Source organism: Octopus bimaculoides, chromosome 3 (assembly GCF_046866305.1).
Source record: "Octopus bimaculoides isolate indiv1 chromosome 3, ASM4686630v1, whole genome shotgun sequence".
NCBI lineage: Eukaryota > Metazoa > Mollusca > Cephalopoda > Octopoda > Octopodidae > Octopus > Octopus bimaculoides.
Window position 1 is genome coordinate 46,406,747 of NC_142930.1, and position 18,915 is coordinate 46,425,661.

An 18,915-nucleotide genomic window follows, 5' to 3' on the forward strand; every position below is an offset into this window, starting at 1 on the left:
AGGGAAGAAATGTGTGGAATAAATAGTTAGTGACCTGGCTAAGGAAATTTTTTGAAAGAAATCATAAAATAAGAAATATCTACCTTAGTAAATACATCTGCACAGTATTGATTGAGGAGCATCCGTGTTCTATGAAGAACGTTGATGTCGTTGTTGCGAAACATAAGCCAAAATGCATAAAATTCCATTTGTGAGATGATTTTCCATGGTTGAAGATGCATTAACGTTTCCAGATTAAACTTTGGCAAGTCAATGCAGTAGCCATCATCACCATAATGGATATTAGAGGGCATCATATGCAGGATTAATTTCACTTATTTTTTGAAGGTGCTAGTCTTGCCATTGAAGAACAATATCACAGTTTGAAGCACACTCATTGAGACTTGTTATAAGCACTGCAACTTTGTCGGTTTGGTGTTTGTTAAAGCAACCCTGATGCTGCCCTGGTGGAGTGCAGTCACCTCAAATGACAACGTTAAACTGATTGATGTTAGCATCTCTACCCTGAAGAGCAGCTTTGAAAATGGTTACATAGGGGTTTATGGTATGAATCATATATTGAAGAGGCTGTAGAAGTGATGGTCTTGTTCCTGTAGCAACTGAAGGTCTTCGTGCAATTTCCTCAGGTCCATTCCCCATAAAGTAAATCTGGGAGAAAGTTGTGTTCATCACCATCTTGTGGAATAAGGGGGCCAATTTGGTGGTAAATTTGGCCTTGTACTTCGAAGGTGGGCATATAATTTCCATCTCTTACTGGTGTATGACCAAAGCTTGTCATTTGGAAAGTGGAACTGTAGACTCTTATATTCTGAAGTGTTTAGAATCAGGACGGTCTCCGAACAGCAGGGACTTTAAAGGTTCAGCACCGACTTGTAAATGAGGCAAGCTAACCATTCCATTGGAGCAGCATATACCGGTAGATTATGCTGGCCACTTCATTGCATTATAATGGACACAAACAGTAGACATGTTACCAATGATGATATGTGGATGTGATGTGCAGTCCTCATGGGGGCTGTAATGAAAGACCTTATTAGACAAGCAACAGGAAGAAACCCTCGAAAAAACATGAGAATGTATTTTACATTGTGAATCAGCCCTAAGCCTTGTGGCCCTTTGTTCAACAGTCTCTAAAGCACAGTTATTTGAAGTAGAGGCAGCATTGCGAGCACACTGGAGTTCTGCTTGCTGAGCTGTCTGTGATGCTTTCGTAACTGCAGAAGAAGCAGAATTCCAAGCACGCCGGAGTTCTGCTTGTTGAGCAGTCTGTGATGCTCTGGCGAATGCAGTAGAAGCAGCATTGCAAGCACGCTGAAGCACACATTGTTCTTCTGTCTTGCTTGCCTGCAAGGAACGCAAAATGGAAGAATTTTTTGGTTTTCTGCCAATGTAACTCTTGCTTTTTCGAGGCATCCTATCAAAAATCTGCAATTGAATGCAAACCGGAAAACTTCAAATGGGATATAGGGTTTGGCATTATGCAATGTTGGCTGATAAAGAAGCAAAACTTGTGGATGAATAAGTTACCAGAACTGACTGAATAGTGCCTTTTTTTTAGAATGTAACCGATGAATTTGATCTGTAAAATTCGTAAAAATGATAACAAGAATTTGCCAAAATATCAATCAGTTTTGTTTACTGATAAAAAAATAACTCGTAATTTGAAATGTTGAAACTAATATTCCTTCTTCAGGAAATGGAATTAAAGAATAAATAATGGGTATGAACATATCAAATCAAGTGAGTCACACAAAAGTCGAAAAATCCTACTCATTTTTTGTCTTAAATAAAAAAAACTGTTAGCTGAAGTTTTAGATATTTGTCACCCAAATTTTCATGTGCAATTAGCAATCAATTTGTTGTTTTCTACTGTCAATTGAATTTTGCTGTGAGTAAATATTCACAGAGTTGAATGATCGCCAATTAGTGCCATTTATTCATTAAAGTTAATATTTTATTTCATTTTTACTTATTCAACATAATTGATTTCTCTTCTTACTCTTTTGTGTCAGCTTATTAATTAAACACAGAATGAAATCCCTGGATGCACATGTTTGATTACCATTCATTTTAGAGTGATATTGATTTTTACTGCAATCACATATGCTCTTTCATGAAATTTCACTGATGCACCCACTGTGATATCTTTTATCTATGTGTAAAATTTCAGTGAAATCAGTTTAAAAATACAGTTGTTATAATCTTTCACACACACACACAGGATTTATATAATAGATTAGTTTCATTCGTTAATTATCTTCTATCTTATTTTCATTCCAAACTTCCCTTAATATTTCATCTTATATTTTTTGCTGTGTTCTCCATGTCTAGTTTTACTCTTCTTCTATCCGAATCTATGGAAGCTCATTTCAGCACAATTACTTCTACTTTCTATTTTCCTTTATACGTATGTATATGTGTGTGTGTGTGTGTGTGTGTGTGTGTGTGTGTACATGTATTACGTACGTGTAAGTATATATGTTTATATTGAATCTCATTATTTCACTTCTCTATTCCCATAATTTAATAAAGTCTATTGTTTTTTACCCATCATCACCATTTTTCATATTTTGCATGGGTATGTCAACATTATCACTAACTATATTTTTTATAACTGTATCTATTTTTATAAACTGTGTATATATTTTTAACTATAATGGTACACTGTATTCTTCTTATTTTCATGTTTTCATTTTGTCTTAAATATAAATTCTTTTGTGCATCCTTCCCTCACTTGTAGTAATTAACCAAATTAATTTAGTTAAATTAAATCAAATTTGGTTAATTTTTATGCTGCAAGTGATGAATTGAAACAATTATAGGTCTGATCTTGTCAATGATAATAAACTTTCATTAATCTTATCTCCATCTTCTCTCTTGTTTTGTATAATATTAATAATACTATATATGTATGCTTGCTTTGCTAGGCATTCAACCAGTCTAATCTTGGATATTTTTATCGCACTGAGGTTTATATCCTCACTTGTACATTGATATATGTGTGTGTGTGTGTGTTCATTATATATATATTTCTCACCAACACTACACACTCACACAGACATGCATACAATCACACACACATGGGCATAAACAACACACGCACATACAATAGCAAACGCACGCACACACACGTACACAGCAACGCCCATATACACAACATACACATATGCGCACATACAAAATACACACACACACGTACACGTACCCAACACCTACAACCCCACACAAACACGAACACACACATACTCAAATAACCGCCTGTTGACCTTCCACCTAACACTGTCTATAAGCATCCACTAACCATTCCTGCTACTAATTCCTTCCGCTACGTCATACACACACACACACACACAAACACACTAACAGATAAACCACCAAACCATGCACACACACACACACGCACGCACATACATACACACACACACGTTCTGTTATCACACACACACTCGCAGACTCTCACGCACGCACAGATATTCATCTCCCTTTTTCACTCTCCTGTCTTAGAAAGAACTTTTCCCTCACCACCTCCTCTTCTGGTCTTTTCACAATGTAACCTCGTGGGCATCGGTACCATTTTCCTCTTTCTCCGTTTTTCCATTCTCCGTTTTTCCATTCTCCGAACTTTCCATCTTTCCGACGAAGGGCTACGCCCGAAACGTCATACACTCTCTCTTTCCTTTCCCGAGCGTCCAATAACACTATCCGTATCACGTCCTCACTTTGTTGTTTTTTTGTTATTGTTTTTTTGAACTTATATATATATATATATATATATATATATATATATATATATATATATATATATATATAAGTCAGTAAATGGTGGGGTTGTGTTAGCCGCACATGGAGAAATAATAGGAAAATAAAAAATAATAATAAGGCAGAATGCTAAACTGAAAGCATATTTTAATATAGAAGTGTATAAGGAGGATTAAAAAGGATTTCTAACTGGCTTTCATTGCATGGGGAATTTTCAAGAAGAGGGAGAATGTATACAAAAATAATAAATATACCAATACATTATATTGTCTTTGAGCTTTTAAAGTTCAATGGTAATCCATGTAGATAATTGTTAGAAAGATTAGGATGCATGGAATTGAGAGTTGTGTTTTCTTTAAAAAAAAGGGGCTGAAACTTTATGTGTTAAGCAGGAAGTGTGGTGTCCACACATATACGTAATTAATTATGGGTATGTATAGATATATTCTAAGCATGTATGCGGATGTGTATTTATGTATATATGTATGTATATGAATAGATGTATGTGGGCAATGCCAGTACCACCTGACTGGCATACATGCCAGTGGCACATAAAAAGCAACATCCAAGCAGGGTCCTGTGCCAGTGGCACATAAAAAGTCCCATTTGAGTGTGGTAAATGCCATTGCCACCTGACTGACCCCGATGCATGTAAAAATCACCCACTACACTCTTGGAGTGGTTGGCGTTAGGAAGGGCATCCAGGTGTAGAAACCTTGCCAAATCAAATTGGAGCCTAGTGCAGCCCCCTGTCTTGCCAGTCCTCAAACAAACTGTCAAAGCAATGCCAGCATGGAAAGTGGACATTAAATGATGATGATGATGATGATGATGATGATGATGATGGTGTGTATGTGTATGAGCAAATGCCTGTATATGTAGGTATGTACATATACATATGAGTATGTACACGTGTACATGCGTGTGCACATGTATGTGTTTTTATGTAGGCATGCATATATATATACAAGCAGATGCACATACATGTGTACATGGACATGTAAGTATGCATGCATGCATGCCTCTGTGTGTGTGTGTGTATATATGTATGTACGTGTATGTATGTATGCATAAGTATGAATGTGTGTGTGTATATATGTATGCTGATATATATGTATATGTGTGCATACACGGACGTATATGTAGACACATCTATATATTTTCATATATGTGTGTGTCTAAATGCATGAATATGTATGTATATGTTTATGTCTGTGCAGGCATGTACATGTATCTGCGTGTGTGTGTATGCATGTATAGGCATAGGTGTGCATGTATGTATATCTACAATTAACTGTATGCACACATGCATATCTGTGTATGAAGTTATATTCATTTGTACATTTAGACATCAATATTTTACAAAACTGTTAAGAATAGATATACTTTCCTTGAAACTCTAGAGTATAAACACACTAATTCAAAATGTCAATAACCAATAGGCATTGACTGACTAATATGGATCTGTATTAATTTCTTTTTAGGGGTGATGGGTACAAAGAGTGCATATATATGTGTGTGTGTGTGTGTGTGTGTGTGTGTGTGTGTGTGTGTGTGTATGCATATACATATTTATGTATGTATGAGTATATATGTATATATACGTGTATGTATAGATATGTGTGTATGTGTGAGTGCATATCTCTGTAAATATGTGGGTGTATGTATATGTATATATATATATCATCATCATCATCATCGTTTAACGTCCGCTTTCCATGCTAGCATGGGTTGGACGACTTGACTGAGGACTGGTGAAACCGGATGGCAACACCAGGCTCCAACTAAAAATTTACCTTATTAATATATTTAACATTCTTCTATCATCTCTACTTAATTTATTTATTGTTCTAATTTTATATTTTCTACTCTACTTTATCTCTAATCATATATATATTCTAGGTTTGGTAGAAGAAACAGGATAAATAGAACTCAATCCATGAGTAAATAAATTTTATTACTTTTAATCTGCAGAAGTTACAAAGTGATTCAAGGACCAAGAGTTTCAAGCTTTTTATCTATTATTCTAATCTGTATTTCAATACCCTGTTCATACACTTGTTGTTTTCTTTTATGTTGAGGTATACAATAAGACTGTTGCTGTTACGAATTTGTTTTCTTCTCTCCTAACCTGACCTCCTTATTTCATTACCTTTCCTTATATTCTTCTTTCAATATGTCTAATACCACCTCCTATATATTTTATAGTGGAGGCACAATGGCCCAGTGGTTAGGGCAGCAGACTCACGGTCATAGGATCATGGTTTCGATTCCCAGACCGGGTGTTGTGAGTGTTTATTGAGCGAAAACACCTAAAACTCCACGAGGCTCCGGCAGGGGATGGTGGCAAATCCTGCTGTACTCTTCCACCGCAACTTTCTCTCACACTTACTTCCTGTTTCTTTTGTGCCTGTAATTCAAAGGGTCAGCCTTGTCACACTGTGTCACACTGAATATCCCCGAGAACTACGTTAAGGGTACACGTGTCTGTGGAGTGCTCAGCCACTTGCATGTTAATTTCACAAGCAGGCTGTTCCGTTGATCGGATCGACTGGAACCCTCGACGTGTGAGTGTATGTGCTCATGCATTTGTATGAATGTATATGTATGTGCGTGCATGTGTTACACTTCAATGCTCTATGTATGTATGTGTATTCATATGGATGTATTATGAATGACTTGTCTTTGTGTCAAGGAGTTGTATGCATGTATGTATCCATATGTATATGTAAGGTTCTGTGTTTTCTTTCCATTTTCATTTTTGATACCACTTTTCTATACTGCTACCTACATCCATCACACAGCTTTCTATTATCTTTCTATGCTGCTAGCTACATCCAGCACCAATTACCACCAATTTTTATGATTATCCATTCCTTGTCCTCTTTCCCATTATCCCTTGCCATTACCATCTCAATCAATCGACCTGCCATTCCTTCATCCTGTTACCTGGCTCCTTTCTTCTTGTCACTTGAATTCATCACTTGCAATTACTCTTTTTTCTACCCACTTCATTGTGACACTAACCAGTAAAAACAGGGACATTATAGAGCAGTGAAAGCATCTTTTGTTTTGCAGAGTACAAGACAACCTCGCTAACAAATGGAGACAATGTTGGATCAAGAGGACCATTCATTTTGTCTTGTTCAGGATATGACTTCTTTGGTGTTGGTGGTACAATAAAATGCACTGAATACATTCTAAAGTGGTTGATAAAAGAAGGGCATGAAGTTGTAAAAACCAAGCCAAAACTGAAAGGAAAATTTATTTCAGAATGATTATCATTTCGAGAGATGATTGTACTGAAACAGATCCATAAGAAGTGACCAAATTATATTTGTTTACTTAAGACAACAATAGAATGTCTTCAGATCATCTCAATCTGCATAGCTAAAAGGCTTTCATGTCTACGGTTTAAGTGGTGATAAGTTAATGTTATTGCAAGTGTATAAATAATTAGGAAGAGAATGAGGTCATAATTTTCAAAAAGCAAATAATACAAACAGTATTGTAAATATTCCATCTAAAATATTTTGTAGTATTAATTTACCTTTAAACATTTTCCCATCTTGAGAAGATATCCACTCTCCATTGATATAGGCCTTGTTGTGGACAAAACTGCTGTATGAAGACATTGCTCTATAAAAATGTCTCTGTAAACCAAATGCTGTTTTGCAAATGGGCAACATCTGTTAGGAAAAGGAAAACAAATTTATAAATAAACAAATGACGTTTTCAGACCTATCAGATTAATGAAAATCAGCACTTTTCCAGTTTTTTTTTTTTTTTTTGCCTCTATTCACATGAAAAACTAAAGACCACGTCAGTTAATACAGAGGTTAAAAATGCCATATGTGACAATACAGCCTTTTTTAAAAGCATTTGAACTGTGACTATATAGTCTGTTTTTAAGAGTATTCCAACCATCACCATCCCAAGCCTTAGTCTCCTTCATGTCACATCCTGTTTTTCTTGAAGAGCACATTAGATAATGTATTCCAGGATACACTATGCATGAAAAGTAAAAAGTAGGTTGACCATGTGTGCAATGCTTTTGATCATTGATCTGTTGGGTCAGAGCTGACCGGGTGATAAACAACAATAACAACTAATGGTGTGTGTGTGTGTGTGTGTGTGTGTGCGCGCACGCACACCAGCACCCCAAGCTAAAGAAGGTCTTCACTCACATAAGGTGTTGTTAACTGTTTGGTGGGATATGAAAGGTTTAGTCCACTTTGAACATTTAAACCCAAACCAAACGATAACAAAGGAGGTCTACTGTGAGCAGCTTAAGTTAGCAGTAGAAGAAAAATGACCATCTTTGGTTTCAAGACAAAAGGTGTTCTTCCATCAGGGTAAAGCTCGGTCATATACAGCGAGGATGACATTCCAAAGGCTGGAGCAGCTACCCCACCCACCATTTTAGCCAGGCATTGTCCCATCTGATTATCATTTATTCCACAGTCTTCAAAATCATTTGGACAGAAAAAATACAAATTCTGTAGATGAGGTCAGAACAGTACTGGAGGAGTATTTTTCGTCATGGACAAGTGAATTTTGGAAGAGGAGCCTTGCAAGTTTACCAGATAGATGGAAGAGCATTGTAGAAAATGAAGAAGAATATATTTTAGCTTAAAATAGAACTGTGTTTATATTAATTTTGAAAAATAAAAGAAGTATTAAAAAACTGCATTATTTATGGGATGACCCAATACATTTAAAAAGCAAAACTGATTGCCTGAGGTACCCTAATCGACCAAATAATTGTATCCAGACCTAGTTCAGGTCTGTGTATTAAATAATATTGAACTTATATCAAAAGAAAGCTCTCTGAGGAGCATCCTTAAAACTTGCCACTCATATTAAATGCTACTTTACATTTATGCAAATACAGGTGAAGTAACATATCTGATCCCTCCAGAAAAGCATATCACAAAGCTGGAAAGAACATGTCAGACTAGATATGATATCACCTTACTCAATAATATGAACTACAACGAATTTCAACCTTGAGTTTTAAAACCATACAATAACTTGCATGCAATTATGTTCAACTAGAATTGTGCTAATAAGAGTATTAAGACATCAAACCACATGAGAACATAGTGACCTATATGCATGACAGCCAAATGTTAGATGTCTAGGTTTATATCAACTTCAACACAAATTAACTTGTAGCACAAAAAATAAAAAACAGATTTCTTTTTCAAAGGTTACATTACACACAGATCTATTTCCATTCATTAGTGCTGTAGTCGTTACAGGAGTGGGGACTCAAAGTATCTCAGAGTCCCTTCTATACTTCAGGCAAGCAACTTGTATCAAAGCAGTCCTCTATCCTATATTTCAGCCTCAAAGAGTAGAGCAAATAGCCTACTGGATGGCTCCTGGCAAACAAGTTGTACTTGTTCTAAGTTCCAGTTTTTTTTTGGTTCTACATCTAGTGCCAGCATTAGAATTTCAGCAGTAGTATGTTCTGGAAAAAATAGAGGTGTTACATGCAAAGTTGTAGTCTCTTCATATATTAATGCATGTGTTCAAATAAACTGGTTACTGTAACATATACCTTACTCAGCTTCTTACTGGGTGAGTTGTTAAGAGAGTTAGACAAAATATCTTTCTTTCTGGCTGTTCACATTCTGTATTTAAATCCTGTTGAGGTCAACTTTGCATTTCATCTTTTTAGGATTGATGAAATAAAGTACCAGTCAAGTACTGTGGTCGATGATAACAACAAAACCCCTCCCCTCAAAACTGTTAGCCTTGTACCTAAATCAAAATCTATATTTAAACTCTCCAAGTAGAAAGGAAGAATACAGATTAGCATGTATGATCTGGCTAAGTCAAAATGGTTTTTTTTGTATTCTTCGTTTCAACTTGGAGAGTTTAAATGTGGTTATAAAAATATGTTCTTCTGTTGAAATGAAATTTCAGTAAATTTCTATATCTTTGTAAAGCTGCATTTGCATTTTACATTTGATGTAATGTTCACATTGCTTAAATAAATGGAGTCGCATACAAGCAACAAGGATATCCAGAGGTAATGCAGTACAATTGTTTCATGCAACTCCATTTAATTGAACAATGCAATCATTACATCAATTTAGCTAAATAGGTTAATACATATATGTGAAGTATATTTGCCACTTAAATGCAGCTAACCCCTAAGGGCGAATGCTACTGTAGCTTGTAGCCCCAGGAGAACATCTCCTCCAGCTGGCTATTGACACACTTTCTGTGCCTTGTTGGTATTTGCAAAGGGAAGTCATCCCTCTCATCGTCGATCTGACGTGATACGCATAGATCCAGGTTTCTGGGTATTTACCCTTCATCAGCGTATGACAATCACCGATCTTTGATGCGAAGGGGTCCCAATGCAAATACATATATCTTTTTTGCAGTGATGAAAATTCACTGATCTCAAAAAAGTGTAAACAAGCAATAATAAATCTCTGAACGAGGTATAAACAGTAGCAGCACGACAACATGAAGTATATTTGCCACTTAAATGTGCATGGGGAGTGCCTGTATTATCTGTATTATCTAGATAAACCTAGCCTGAATAGGAAACTGGAATGGAACACTAGCATACACCCCCAACAAACCACAAGATATGACAATAAAATCCCCATAAACTGATAACAATAAGAACAAAATATAATACAATACACAGATAAACAAATGGAATTAAATAACTACATACGTTGACAAAATTAAATTGAATACAAAAAAAAAGTAGGTATAAACACATGAACAAATAAATAAAAACAAATTAAACGAACATGTATAAACAGAGGATAGAGATAATACAGGCACTCCCCATACACACACATGCACTTACTAAACATAGACAAACATAGACACACATAGAGAGATATGCATGCACAAATATAGACACATACAATAGGAATACAAAATGCAAAATGGGTAATCGTTAGTAAGGGGGGACACACAAATAAGAAAGAAGAAAGCAAAGGACCACTGATGAGGTCACAGAAGTGTGACGAAAGAACTCTGGCTGAAATACGATTAATGTAATATAAAGCTGAAGCAAATTAACACCAAATATATAGTGCGTGTGTTTTTATTAGCTAAACTGGCAACATGACCATCCCCAAATACAACAATATCTGTTTCAACACATGATTTCACATCAAGAATCTTGCAAAACAAATATATATATATATAGATAGATAGATAGATAGATAGATAGATAGATAGATAGATAGATAGATAGATAGATAGATAGATAGATAGATAAATTTTTTTCACAATGAGATTAAAAAAACCAAAGCTGTGAAGATTTAAGAACATTTATAAATAGGTCTTACAGCTGTTTCCAGGATATTTATTATATCCCTTCATCAGAGACAGTGTGAGAAAATGGTTAAGCAATAGTTAATTTAGATAATTTATGAGACAAATAAAGGATATGTAATCAAGATAAATAAGAGATTATAAATAATAAATTACAAAGTAAAACTAAATTAGGTTACACTCAAATAGCAACCATCAAAATCTTAAATATGCATTAACTTAATAATAATAAGATTAAATAAATGAAGGGATTAAAACGATAAAGCAAGCAGTCAACCAAAATTTCAATGTCATCTATACAAAGAATTATAAGAGAAACTTCAATAAAGTAGGAACCAAACTTACCATTGTACATATGTGAAAAGGTTATATGAAATTAAAGCTAAACAAATTTAATATAATATCCTGGTATGTAGTTAAAGCTAAACCAAGTTAAAATAATATCCTAGTATGTAGTTAACTAACATCTCCAAAATAGATTAAAGAAATAGAAACGTATGTTTATTCATATGTAGACATCTGAAAGCTTTATATGTGATTTTGTTAACTAGGTCACCCTTAGAAAAAAGTATGAAATACAATTCTAAATTACAGAGGAAACAAAAATCTTTGCCCTTGTCGTAAGGGAAGATTTTCATATAATTGACCATTCTAAAGAATACTCCTTATTTTGGTCCTTAAGTTGCCAAATTAAACTACTAAGCGCCGTGCTATTTTGTTTCTTTCTATCTCTAAATGATGAATAATGATTCGATATTCTTTTCGAGATTTCAAGCAAAGACGAACCACTATAAATCTTAATTCCATTTTTGGTTAAAACATTACACTTGTATACAGTATTTTTAGTTTTTGCATTTCCATTTAGGAATTTAATTCTATTAGGATTAAGTTCAGATATTACTATGTTATTGTTATTATCAATATTGGTACTATTATTTTTGTTGACTTTTAGATTATCTATAACTGTATCACCTGGAAAATTCAGATTATTACCTATATTTATATTACTAGACTCTTCAATAAAATTAGAGCTTAATAGTTTCAAGTTATGAGCGGCGATAATTTGTGTCAAATTCTTGGTATAAATACTTTTTTAAAAAAACAACATAATGATTTGATAGGATTAATAACAATGACTGATTTATTTAGATTCTATAAATATATATTATTTTGCCAGACTTACATCTATTTGACCATGGATAAAAAATTTTTTTATGTTAACTTTAACTTTATTTTTATTATAGTACATTACAGATAAAACTTTTTAAGTGAGTTGGGATTTTTTCTCAAGTATCTAATGAATTATTTGATATAATGGTGTCGTTTTCATCTATCTACTTTACATCATAATAGTTACTTAATTTTTCATTTATATGTATATGTGAGATAATAACGATTACATCGTTATATTTGTTTACTTTTTACATTATCGATTAAATCCGTTCCTTCTTTTGATATTATTTTTAACATTGTATCTGAACCCCATTACTAAGTTAATTTATTATAATTTTTCTTAAACTTTGATAGCTGCAATCTGAATGTAACCTAATTTATTTTACTTATTATCATTTATTATCTATAATTCATATTCTCTAATTTATCTTGTTTACATAACCTTAAAATAAGTCTCATTACTGTTCTAAACTTAAAATGAAATATAATTATTTGATATGATTATATACATTTGAGTAGATTATATTTTACATAAATATTATTTACTAGATTTACCTCTCTTTGACCATTAATTTATAAATATATTTTTTTATTATAATATATAGCAGTTTATTTTCTTTCTTCGTTTTATTAACTTTCAAAAGTCCAACGGTCGTTATTGAAATTTACAGTGTCCCTTACTCTTTCACTACTTAACATCTTAGGTTAATATCCTAATTTAACAACACTACTGACTTACTTACTTACTTTACTATGTAACGGTTTTCTTAACCAATATTGTATGCAGTGTCAATATGTTTCATGTCATTTCAACCTGTTTATACACATGTAATTTAAAGACAACTTTTAATGTTGTCTGTTATTTACTGTCTGCTATGAATTAATCAAATCTGACCCTGAAGAGATACAATATTCCATATCTTATACATACAGGAGTGAGTCGGGATATTGCATCGAAATGTTCATAGGTCATTAATAAAGTCTTTACAATGGATCGCGTTATAGCTCTTATTTAAATTGATGTGCACACAAAATTGTATGATTAACAACCTTTCATATTACAATTTTGCTACGTTGATAACAGGTACTATATTTTTATCAAATTTTTGGTAGAGATCTATAAATACATACATACATATATATATATATATATATATATATATATATATATATATATATATATATATATATATATATATATATATATATAGCATATACACAGTGGGGAGAAATAAATATTCGTACATGTCAAAATTATTTATTTATTTAATTTCTAATGAACATAAATGGGATATACCAATACTATATTTGCATACACATGCATAAACTAACAACATGCAAAAGAAAATCATAAACTATAGTAACTAATGAATTTATATACAATTATAAATATTTAGGGGTGAAAAATGTATTCATACAGAATAAATTTATGAGTTTCTATGCCACAAAATACTGTTAAAATAATTTTTTTTTTACTAGAACTGTCTCGTTTGTTCCAATAATCTTATCAGTGGTCATTTTTAAGTGTCAAAACGCTAGCTTCTTCATTCAGCACTGAGACAACATAAAGTAGTGTCATAATAATGGCGAAAAGTAAAGAACTCGCAAATTCAGTGAAAAACTTAATTATTGAACAGAGGAAAGCAGGTAAGAGCTACAGGAAAATATCAGAGACCCTTTGTATTCCATTTTCTATCATATCTTCATTTATTCAAAGATATAAAAAATCGGAAACTGTTGAAAACAGAATAAGATCTGGTGCACCACACAAGACTTCCCCTAGATCTTTAAGACAAATGAAGTGAAGTATCGAAAAAAATGCAATGATCACCAGAAAGGAGTTGCAAGATTTGTTAGCTTCAGGGACTATTGTTACACTATGAACAATCAGCAATGAGCTCCACAGGAATGAACTGAATTCATGCTCTCCTAGAAAAACTACACTGTTGACTAAAAGGCATAAAGATGGCTGTTTAAAATTTGTTTATGAACATAAAGATAAATCTGATACATTCTAGGAAAATGTTCTTTGGACAGACGAGTCGAAAATTGAATTGTTTGAATGAAATTTGCGTAGCTATGTTTGGAGGAAAGATGGTACCACTGATTCGCCGAAAAACACAATTCCTACTGTAAAGTTTGGAGGTGGCAACATCATTGTGTAGGGGTGTTTCTCTGCAAATGGCACTGGCAATTTACATGTGATAGATGGTAGAATGAATGCGGAGATCATCATCATCGTTTAACGTCCACCTTCCATGCTAGCATGGGTTAGATGATTTGACTGAGGACTGGTGAAACCAGATGGCTACACCAGGCTCCAATCAGATTTGGTAGAGTTTCTACAGCTGGATGCCCTTCCTAACGCCAACCACTCTGAGAGTGTAGTGGGTGCTTTTACGTGCCACTCGCACGAGGCCAGTCAGGCGGTACTGGCAATGGCCACGCTCAAATGGTGTATTTTATGTGCCACCCGCACAGGAACCAGTCCAGGGGCACTGGCAACGATCTCGCTCGAAAGTCCATTATACATGCCACGGGCACAAGTGCCAGAAAGGCGATGCTGGGCACAGGTGCCATCTCGATTTCGCTTTCGCTTGCCCCAATAAGTCTTCGCAAGCTGAGTTTCATGTCCAATGAAGGAGACGACGTTGGCATGGGTGCCAGTCGTCGAATTTAGAGATGTACCAAAATATTTTGAACAATAATTTATGGGACTCTGTAGGAAAGCTCCAGCTTTGTGAAGGGTGGGTTTTACAACAGGATAACGACCCTAAGCGCACAGCGAAATCTACGAAAAATGGATTGTCAATCACAATATAAAATTATTAGAATGGCCAAGCCAGTCAGCTGACTTGAACCCCATTGAAAATTTGTGGTGTTATATATATATATATATATAGTAGGGATAAAAATCCAAATTTACAGTTAAAAACTCAATTAAATTCAATTTATCAAAAATTAAAATTAAATTAAGTTTCACAGTATAAAATATATAAGTATATAGGTTTAGAGAAAAGAACCAAAGTTCATGAACTCATCCATGAAAATCCACAGTCACATATAGAAAAAAATGTAATGTATATTATGTATATATATTAGGGAATAAAATTCCAAAACTTACAGGGAAAATTCAATTTAGCAATTCTAAATCAAATTTCCCAATATATAATACATATATAATTTAGAGAAAAACCAACTATTAACAAATTCAACAATGAAAAATATCATTCAAAACATCTAGAAAAACAAACATATATATATTTGTTCTTCTAGATGTTTTGAATTACGTTTTTCATTGTTGAATTTGTTAATAGTTGGTTTTTCTCTAAATTATATACATATATATATATATATATATATATATATATATATATATATATATATATATATATAGATGAATTCAATAATAGGACGAATTCTTTTACAAGAATTTATCAAGTAGCTAGCGCGTGAAAAAAACCTCATAAGAGAAAAAATCCATCATTTATTCCCGAAGTATATATTTATATTTATATAAGGGCATTACTATATAATAACGCCTCATGCCATGAGGGACTCTAAGGTCAGACTACTATAAAAAGCACATTTTTATGCTGGATACATGGTGTTCGTTTGGTATGTTGATTCACTGTTTATTTCTATTTTTCTGGACCATATTATACTGATGAGTAGAAGTTGTATAATACTACAATAACTACGAAATCATGATCTATAATTTAGTTCGTTTTTAAGGGGTTGGCTTTGAGAGTTGCATTTCCTCGCATTCGGTAAAAATGTGCTTTTTATAGTAGTCTGACCTTAGAGTCCCTCATGGCTTGAGGCGTTATTATATAGTAATTCCCTTATATAAATATATATATATATAGATAGATAGATAGATAGATAGATATAGATATATATAGTATATATAAATCACAGTATGTGTTTGTATATTGACAAACCCATACATTTCCACAATTCTCAACTGATTTTCATCAAACTTCACACACACATTAGTTATGTCCCAAGGATGGTCATGCACTATAACATTTTGCCCAGAGCTCCCGCATAAATGGACAAACTGGGGAAAACAGTTATTTACACGGCTTTTTCTAGCTTTTGTGGTATGTAGAGTCTTCCATACTTTTTTAATCTGTATGGTCAATTATTGGCATTAGAGAATATTTTTTAATTTATCATTTATCTATTTGTTGTAATTGTGTATTATTATTTTCTAAATATTTTTTATATGTGTAATGGTGTGTATTTTGTGTTGAATGTTTTGGTTAGAGAATATTATGATAATGAAAGGATTTTGTCTCTTTTACTTGTTTCAGTCATTTGACTGTGGACATGCTGGAGCACCGCCTTTAGTCGAGCAAATCGACCCCAGGACTTATTCTTTGGAAGCCTAGTACTTATTCTATCGGTCTCTTTTGCCAAACCGCTAAGTTATGGGGACATAAACACACTAGCATCAGTTGTCAAGCGATGTTGGGGGACAAACACAGACACACAAACATATACACACACATACATATATATATATATATATATATATATATATATATACATATATGCGACGGGCTTCTTTCAGTTTCTGTCTACCAAGTCTGCTCACAAGGCTTTGGTCGGCCTGAGGCTATATTAGAAGACACTTGCCCAGAACCATGTGGTTGGTAAGCAAGCTACTTACCACTTCAACTACTTTCGATACTTTTTAAATCTATATGGTTGTATATTTGCATTACAGAATATTTTTTAGTTGTTTTCACATTTTTTTTTATTTATTATTTGTCTCCCTTACTGTGCGACATCTTTTCACTGTGAACTGCTAATGATTCAAAACAGTATTCGTGAAATGAAGTCAAACTCTTTGTGTCTTCATTATTCATTACCTGAAGTCAATTTCAGAGTGGTTGTACACTGTGTTGTTGGCACTCCGAAGCTTACGACATCGAGGGTTCCAGTTGACCCGATCAACGGAACAGCCTGCTAGTGAAATTAATGTGCAAGTGGCTGAGCACTCCACAGATACGTGTACCCTCAACGTAGTTCTCGGGGATATTCAGCGGGACACAGTGTGACAAGGCTGGCCCTTTGAAATACAGGCACAACAGAAACAGGAAGAAAGTGAGAGAAAGTTGTGGTGAAAGAGTGCAGCAGGGTTCACCACCATCCCTTGCTGGAGCCTCGTGGAGCTTTAGGTGTTTTCGCTCAATAAATACTCACAACGCCCGGTCTGGGAATCGAAACCACGATCCTATGACCGTGAATCCGCTGCCCTAACCACTGGGCCATTGCGCCTCCACGGTTGTACACTGTAAACACATAGCAAATACATTCTTTTAACTCTGCTTTTTCAAGTAGGTATTATATTGCCATTTTTTAATCATGATGAAAGGCAACATGACTAAACTCACAGGGGGGAAGTTTGAACATCTTCCTTCAATTTCCTCACACTATTTAGGTGGCTGTTTCTGACAAGAAATTTCGCTTTCATGTAAAACAACTATATTTTGTAGTCATTATCTGTAATCTACTCCCAAAACAGTTCAGGGGCTCTACTTTGCATTACTTGCAAACATATGTTATATGATCATTAAAGTGCAACAACCTCCACAATAGCTAGCCTTCAATTTCATTTTCCGTTCCTAGGTTAATCGGAGACATAGATTGCCTTGTTACTCATAAACCGTCTCGGTGGTTCAATTATTTGGTGAAAAAATACTACCAAAGCAACTTAAAACGTCCAAAGGACAGGTGCATTTGCTAATATATTATATTATACATCGTATATATATATATATATATATATATATCACATATATATATATCACATATATATATATATATATATATCACATATATATATATCACATATATATATATATATATATATATATATATATATATCACATATATATATATATATATATATCACATATATATATATATATATATATATATATATATATATATATATATATATATATATATCACATATATATATATATATATATATCACATATATATATATATATATATATATATATATCACATATATATATATCACATATATATATATATATCACATATATATATATCACATATATATATATATATATATATATATATATATATCACATATATATATATATATATATATCACATATATATATATATATATATCACATATATATATATATATATATATATATATATATATATCACATATATATATATATATATATATATATATATATATATATAGATATATATATATCACATATATATATATATATATTTATATATATATCACATATATATATATATATATATATCACATATATATATATATATATTTATATATATATCACATATATATATATATATATATATATATATATATCACATATATATATATATTTCATTCAAAGTTTCAGCTCAGAGCTGCGGCCATGCTGATGCACCACCGTGTTGCTACACTGTTATTACAGGGAGCCTCTTACAATATGTGGCACTTGGTGAAGAATGGAGTTTGATTTAGCAACTCTCATTTGCACCTCCTGCCGTGAGGTAGGTTCATCTGGGACTCTCGATAGGAAGAGGTCCAGCTTTGATTTAAAAACTCCTACATCTACTTTGTGCACATTTATATATATATATATATATATATATATA

At 33.2% G+C, this 18,915-nt stretch overlaps 1 protein-coding gene across 9 annotated transcripts in view; it reads right to left on the reverse strand.

Annotated features, from left to right (window-relative positions):
• Positions 1-18,915, reverse strand: part of LOC106879957 (succinate-semialdehyde dehydrogenase, mitochondrial) — a 65,541-nt gene that overhangs the window by 40,808 nt on the left and 5,818 nt on the right. For 8 of the 9 annotated variants that reach the window (XM_052966516.2, XM_089348915.1, XM_089348913.1 and 5 more), the window contains exon 2: positions 7,310-7,448. In XM_052966516.2, coding sequence (XP_052822476.1) covers positions 7,310-7,448 — 139 coding nt within the window. Of the gene's footprint in view, positions 1-83; positions 1,426-7,309; positions 7,449-18,915 lie in introns of those variants that run through there. The other variant, XM_089348916.1, reaches the window with a different exon arrangement.